The sequence below is a fragment of the Macaca nemestrina genome, chromosome 4, assembly GCF_043159975.1.
Source record: "Macaca nemestrina isolate mMacNem1 chromosome 4, mMacNem.hap1, whole genome shotgun sequence".
NCBI lineage: Eukaryota > Metazoa > Chordata > Mammalia > Primates > Cercopithecidae > Macaca > Macaca nemestrina.
Window position 1 is genome coordinate 9,703,984 of NC_092128.1, and position 7,537 is coordinate 9,711,520.

General features: G+C 50.6%; 1 protein-coding gene across 2 annotated transcripts in view; it reads right to left on the reverse strand.

The window, feature by feature from the left end:
• The window catches only part of LOC105474859 (zinc finger protein 783), a 28,208-nt gene extending 27,480 nt beyond the window's left edge, over positions 1–728 (reverse strand). The window contains exon 1 of one of the 2 annotated variants that reach the window (XM_071094288.1): positions 488–728. Coding sequence is in view for 1 of the 2 variants with exons in the window: in XM_011729685.3 (XP_011727987.1) it covers positions 488–511 (24 nt within the window). In the remaining variant the exon portion in view is untranslated. The remainder of the gene's footprint in view (positions 1–487) is intronic. The other variant, XM_011729685.3, reaches the window with a different exon arrangement.
• Positions 729–7,537: the final 6,809 nt, after the last annotated feature.

Consider the following 7,537-nt stretch of genomic DNA (forward strand, 5'->3'; position numbering starts at 1 on the left):
AGACTATGAGGCGTTTTAAAGTGTCTAATTCCAAAGTCCCTGCCCCGGCGTGAGGCTCCCGCCTCTAATAGATGCGTGACCCTGGGCCAGTCCCTTCCCATCTCAGCCTCCGCGACTGTCCCGTGGGGCCTGCTGCCCCTGCCCGCCCAGCCTGCTATGGGGGCGCCGCGGGGCCTCAAATGGAACAATGCTTCCAAGGCGCGGCCTCCTAGTCGCTGAGCGTGACTCTGAGGCCCGGGCTGGCAGAGGCCGCAGAAGGGCCGGATCGTCCGTCGCTGACGTCGGGGCCCCGCCCGCCGGGCCTGGAGTTTGGGCCGCCCGGTCAATGCCTTCGACGCGGGCCGGGCGATGGGCCGGGGGCGGCGAGCGCGGAGGCTGCGCGCAGGGCCCTCTCGCCGCGCGGCCCCGCGCGGCCAGAGTCCCTCGCGCGGGCTCACGCAGCGGCGGCCTGGGCCTTCCCGGCGTCCGCGGGGCCCAGGGCGCTTACCCGGGCAGGCGCTGCTTCGGCCATGGCTACCCGCGTCCCTCGCTGGGTTGCAGTCCCGGGACCCGGCCTGTCGGGCCCCGGGGCGGCGCGGCGGCGACACCGGAGGCGGAGCGGGACCCGCCTAGCCTGGGAGCTACTGCCGGGGGGCCGCGAACTGCGTCCCGAGCCACGTGCCCCGCTGTCCCTTTTAAAAAGAGCTGCGCTCGGCGGCCGAGCCTGAGGGCGCGCACAGCGCCCCCTGCAGCCCGTAGGACCGCACGCCCGCGGCCACCGCGCCGCGCCCACCCGAGGCCTTCAGCGCCCGCGGCGTCCGGGACCCAGGCGCGGCCGCCCACCCTCACCCGGGGCGCGGGAGTCAACGCCGGGGCGGGCGTCCCACGGTCTCCATCCGGGCTCCGTCAGGCATAAGCCACTCCCGGGCCAGCGCGGCACCCAACCCCTCTCTGCGTCCCACGCGGGAGCCGGGAGGGCTGGGGGAAGGAGCCGCGCTGGAAAGTGCGAAACCTCGCGAGGGAAAGCTACGTGGGGAACCGGGGCGTCCCTCGCCGGGGCTCCAGTCCGGACCGAGACTCTGTTGCAGCGCCTCCCACGCACCACAGAACTGAGTTGGGGAAAGTAAAAAGGATACGTGTGTACCCAGGGAGAAGCCAAGGAAACTTAGATGAACGTTTTTAAATTCTTTTATGTTTTACAGAACAAAGGTGAAGATTGTAGGATTTTTTTTTCCTCCTAAGCCTGCCCTCCCCTCCTGGGGACGCTGGGGTCCCTTCCTCCTCCCAGGGCCCACCCAGGGAAAGTCCTCAGCCACCCACTAGGACCCTTCTGTAGCTTTGGTCCAGGCTGCGGATCACAGCAAGTGTGAATCAGTCCATCCCTCATTTAGGCCCTGAGGTATCTTGAATAAACCGCAGGACCCATTTTCCTCAGCCTGTGCTGAGGCACATTGAACTAAATGTGCTGTATGCAGTTGAAGCTTTGTTTTCTGTCTTTTCCGTATTTCCCATTCATCTCACAGTATTTGTCCAACAAGCTGGCAAACTCTTCCCGCTAGAAATCTGCAGTTTTGTTTCTTTCTGTGTTTGGTTTTGTTTGGGGTTTTTTTTTTGTTTTGGTTTTGGTTTGTTTTTTCTTTTTTTGTGGGGGTGAGAAATTATTTTCACCAATATTTGAGCCAAGCAAAAGCGTGGTCAACTATCAGAAAAAAACACAATCTGAGACCCTAAGTAAGTTTGCGGAAAGGTTAGGACGTGTTACTTTAAGGTAACAAGTGAAATCAATATTTGGCATTATTCATTTTGGAAATGCTTGTTGAACTATCCCAACCTAAGACACAAACTGCAAATATGCACTGAAGACATTAAGAGCATCCGTAGGATCTTATCAGGGATCAGTACAATCTATTAAGTATTATAAAATACCAGTAAGTGGTGACGTTATAGAGTAACAGTTAAGGCCCAATGCAAACAGAAAGGGTCAGGAAAATGGGCCAGGAGCCGTGGCTCACGCCTGTAATCCCAGCAGTCTGGGAGGCTGAGGCGATGGATCACCTGAGGTCAGGAGTTTGAGACCAGCCTGGCCAACATGATGAAACCCCATCTCTACTAAAAATACAAAAAATTAACTGGGTGTGGTGGTGAGCTACTCTGGAAGCTGAGGCAGGATCATCGCTTGAACCCGGGGAGGCAGAGGTTGCAGTGAGTCGAGATCGCGCTATTGCACTCCAGCCTGAGAAACAAGAGCAAAACCCCGTATCAAAAAAAAGGGTCAGGGCCGGGCGCGGTGGCTCAAGCCTGTAATCCCAGCACTTTGGGAGGCCGAGACGGGTGGATCACGAGGTCAGGAGATCGAGACCATCCTGGCTAACACGGTGAAACCCCGTCTCTACTAAAAAATACAAAAAAAAAAAGTAGCCGGGCGAGGTGGCTGGCGCCTGTAGTCCCAGCTACTTAGGAGGCTGAGGCAGGAGAATGGCGTAAACCCGGGAGGCGGAGCTTGCAGTGAGCCGAGTTCGCGCCACTGCACTCCAGCCTGGGCGACAGAGCGAGACTCCTTCTCAAAAAAAAAAAAAAAAAAAAAGGGTCAGGAAAATGGGCTGGAGACAAAAACGCTAGAATTCAATCTCTGTTGAGAAAAGAGTGCTATAATGTTTGACAGCTAGTCTTCGTTTTTTTAGAAAAAAAGTTTAAGTCAGTGGTACTCAAACTTGAGCGTGCATCATGTTCACTGGGGGTGCTTGTTAAAAACACAGAATGCTAGGCACAAACCTCAGCATTTCTAGGTCTGAAGCAGGAGGGGATGAAAGTGATGCAAATTTGCAATTCTAACCAGTTCCCAAGAAATGCTGGTTCTATTGGCCTGGTGACCAGTTTGAAAACCTTGACACTGTTTATCAGGGTCCCACAGCTACCTCCCATTCCCATGCTCAGATTCTATAAATATATTTAATAAATGAACACTCTGCACCATAATGTGGTTTCTGAGCAGACCAGCCAGCGTGTCAAGTCAGCTCTGATATAAATTAAAATTACATGGTTTTTTTTGTTTTTGTTTTTGTTTTTGTTTTAGATGGAGTTTCGCTCGTTGCCCAAGCTGGAGTGCAATGACACGATCTCGGTTCACTGCAACCTCCGCCTCCCAAGTTCAAGCTTCTGCCTCAGCCTCCCGAGTAGCTGGAATTACAGGTGCCCGCCACCATGCCAGGCTAATTTTTTGTATTTTTAGTAGAGACGGGGTTTCACCATGTTGTTGGCCAGGCTGGTCTCAAACTCCTGACCTCAGGCAATCCACCCACCTCGGCCTCCGAAAGTGCTGAGATTACAGGCATGAGCCACCATGCTCAGCCTACATTCATCTTTAATCTGTCTCTTGTGAGTTTGCTTTTTTGGGGATCAGATTTCCAGGACCTGATTATCTCTGGGTGCACTAACAACATCCAGTGGAGGCCCAGTCCGTGGAGTAACAAGGGTGACTCCACCTCCAGAAGGTGGGGTTGTCACAGTTTGAGGGCCATCAAAGTAGCACCTAGGGTCACTCAAGAGGTCAGCACACTCAAGTGCCACTGTCCCCACCAGAACATCCTCAGCCAAGAGATAGGGGCAGGTCAGAGACAGAATTGCTGTGGCTCCCTCATCGTCCAAACCAGGAATGTAATTTAGATTAGGAGGTGGACCCACACAGAATTATAAAGATGTTAGGAACGGAAGCATTAGTAGAGGGAGACCAGAAGTACAACCAAGTCTCCCTTCTTCCATAGAAGCCTTTCCTATTTCAGACAACACCAAGCTCCCTATTCTGTGAACATCCATTATACTTTCTCATTCAGCAAACATTTGCTGAGCACCTATGTGCCAAGCACCTGTGCTGAGAGCTGTGGAGGCTGACAGGATTAAGACATGCTCCCTCCTGGGGCTGGGCGAGGTGGCTTACGCCTGCCTGTAATCCCAGCACTTTGGGAGGCCGAGGTGGGCGGATCATGAGGTCAGGAGATGGAGACCATCCTGGCTAACGCGGTGAAACCCTATCTTTACTAAAAATACAAAAAATTAGCCGGGCGTGGTGGCGGGCGCCTGTAGTCCCAGCTACTGCTACTTGGGAGGCTGAGGCAGGAGAATGGCCTGAACCCAGGAGGTGGACCTTGCAGTGAGCTGAGATCGCGCCACTGCACTCCAGCCTGGGCAACAGAACAGGACTCCGTCTCAAAAAAAAAAAAAAAAAAAGACATGGTCCCTTCTTCCCCACAGCATCACATCCTGTGACTGTGTCTTGGTCTTACCTATTGCTCCCTTCCCTTGCAGCTGCACCCAATCAGATAAGTCCTCACTGACTCTTCCTTGGTCTCATTCGAAACCTAGCATATCCCACACCCCACCCCAACCCCCAAAAAGCACAGTATAATTTTTTTTTTTTTTTGAGACGGAGTCTCGCTCTGTCGCCCAGGCTGCAGTGCAATTGTGCGATCTCCACTCACTGCAAGCTCCACCTCCCGGGTTCACGTCATTCTCCTGCCTCAGCCTCCCATGTAGCTGGGATTACAGGCGCCCGCCACCGTGCCTGGCTAATTTTTGTATTTTTAGTAGAGACGGGGTTTCACCGTGTTAGCCAGGGTGGTCTCGATCTCCTGACCTTGTGATCCACCCGTCTCGGCCTCCCAAAGTGCTGGGATTACAGGCGTGAGCCACCGCGCCCAGCTAATTCTTACTAGTATTCCCAAATCACAGCTAGAATCGGGTCACTCTTTTGCTCAAAATGCTTCAGCTCCCCATTACCAACTGAATAAAATCCAGACTCCTTGAAGCCTGACCCAACTGTAACACCCACTACTCTCCTTCTCACACTCCACCCTCCCCAAATTGGATGAACTCCTCTTCTGTACATGCCCCATAATGTCTCCTCACTTGGTCATGTCACCTCCATTTAGAATGTCCTTCCTGCCATCCTTAAAAGGCCAGTTCAAATACCACCTATGGCAAAGTCTACCCAATGTCTCATATCTAAAATGATTGTTCTCTGAATGCTTACAGCCTTTTACCCTCACTTATCTGAAGACATTACTATTCTCTTATATCCCCTTAGCAGCCTGTAAGTCCAAGAGCAAGATTTATCCTTGTACCCCTCTGTAGAATTCTGCACAGGGAGGATACTCAGATATTTGTGAGTGAACAGAACTCTAAGGCAGAACAGAATACTGTCCTCACCTAGGAAAGGGCTGTGCAAAGGTGCAGTAAAGGAAGAAAACTGATTTTGAAAGAACATAAACTCAATAAGGGCAAAGATCTTCATTTTGTTCATTGATGTGTATTTAAAACAGTGCCTAGATAACAGGGGCTCAATATGTATTTGGTCAATGAAAGAAATGGATGAGGGAAGCTTTCACAGAAGGGGCTTATAAACCAGAACAGTGAAAAATAGTGTTTGGTTCAGAGGACGACACTGCAGAGAGGGAAAGAGCACGGCTTATTCAGTAAGACAGAAAGCCAGACATGGTGGTTCACAGCTGTAATCCCAGCACTTTGGAAGGCTGAGGCAGGAGGATCGCTTGAACCTAGGAGTTCGATACCAGCCTGGGCAATATAGTGGGACCCTGTCTCTACAAAAGGTACAAAAATCAGCTGGGTGTGGTTGGTACACACCTGTAGTCCCCACTACTCGGGAGGCTGTGATGGAAGGACCCATTGAGCCCAAGAGGTCAAGGCTGCAGTGAGCTGTGATGGCACACTCAGCCTGGGCAACAAAGACCCTGTCTCAAAAAAAATTTTTTTAAATAAATGAATGAATGAATGAATGACAGGAAGCCCAATGTGGCAGCAGCATAGAGTGAAAAGAGAAAAAAATGCAGGGTGATGCAGGTTGTCAGAGTCTTGAGTTCTATACTAAAAAGACTGCTCATTATCAGTAGCTGCTGAAAGCCATTGCAAGGTTTTGAGGAAAGTCTACATCCAGTTGTGTGCAAGGACATTAACTCTGGAATCAAAACGGATGTGACTAAGAGCAGAAGACCTACTGGTTACTGAAAAGCTCAGGTGAATGATGACTAGGACCTTAACTTTGGGAACAAGAAGGGTAGAAAAGGCAGGAGAGATGAGTCACTAACATTTGGCATTTAATTCTTCCCTGTTGACTTCAATCTAACTTCATCATCCCTGTCCTTCTGACAGTCCATTTCCTGTTTTCTCCTCAGCACCTGGCAGAACAGGCTTTCAATGAAGGATGGCAGAAGCAGGCAAGAAGAGGCGAGTCCTTCCTATCCCCTAAGACAGTGCCTCTGCATGCACAGAACCACCTGGAGAGCTTGTTGAGATGCAGATTCTGATTCGGGGGCCTAGGTGGAGCCTGAGTCTGCACCATTTCACACTCCTAGGGGATGCTACTGCTGCTGCTGCCGCCAGCTGAGAGCCCACACTTCAGGACATAGAATCCAGCTTTGACACTGGGTTCTTAACTACAGAAGCAATACCACCCCACAGCCAAGTGTGCAGCTCTGAAGCAAGATGGTCTGGGTTTCCATCACCTCTGCCATCTTACTTCACTTCTCAGGCCTCCTCCCACATCTCATATGGAAAATTAGGTAAAATCATACTCACCACCCAAAACTATGAGGACTTGTTTTCATGGAAATAAATAGTGCCTAGCACACAAGTATTCAACAAGTGTCAGCAGGAGTCCAATTTCTTGATAGAATTATTTCCCAGCCTCAAGGAAAACTTAACTTTATTGGAGAAGTAGGACCATATTCTGTGCTTCACTTTTCCCCACAATGCAAGGCCTAAGGCTGGTCACATTAGAATGCTCAACAATTGGGAAGTAAGAGTAACTAAGGACAGGACAGAGGGGGTATCTATAAGGCAAAGGCTTGAGGGTAAGAAAAGACTGCAGAAGAAACTTAGGAAAGAAACTCCAAAGGTTTTCCTGATGAAGCTACTACCCACCTCACACGGTGCCAGCCCTACAAGGACTCCCACCATGTTCAGTTTCTGTAGTAAGACAACCCTGTACCTTATAGCAGGGGGCCCCAACCCCTGGGTTGTGGATCAATACTGGTCCATGGCCTGTTAGGAACCAGACCACACAGCAAGTGAGCTCTGCCTCCTGTCAGATCAGTGGCTGCATTAAATTCTTAGAATGAACCCTATTGTGAACTGCGCATGAGAGGGATCTAGGTTGTGCGCTCCTTATGAGAATCTAATGCCTGATGATCTCAGGTGGAACGGTTTCATTCCAGAACCATCCCATCTCCCACCACTGTCTGTGGAAAAACTGTCTTCTATGAAACCAGTCCTGGTGCCAAAAAGTTTGGGGACCTCTGCCTTATAGTAACCCAAGTTTCCTTCTATCTATTTGTTCACTCTCCCCATGGAAAACTGTAATGTCTTTAACGTGTCTCCGTTGGTCCTAAGTGTTCTTACAAAATGTATTGTGTGCATGCATTTTTTATTTATATAAATGGTGTTATATTGTAGATCTCATTTTCTTATCTTTTCCCCTCAGCGTTGTGTTTAAGATGGATCCAGATGGCTAGGCATATATCTAAGCCAATGCTCGTAACAGCTGCCT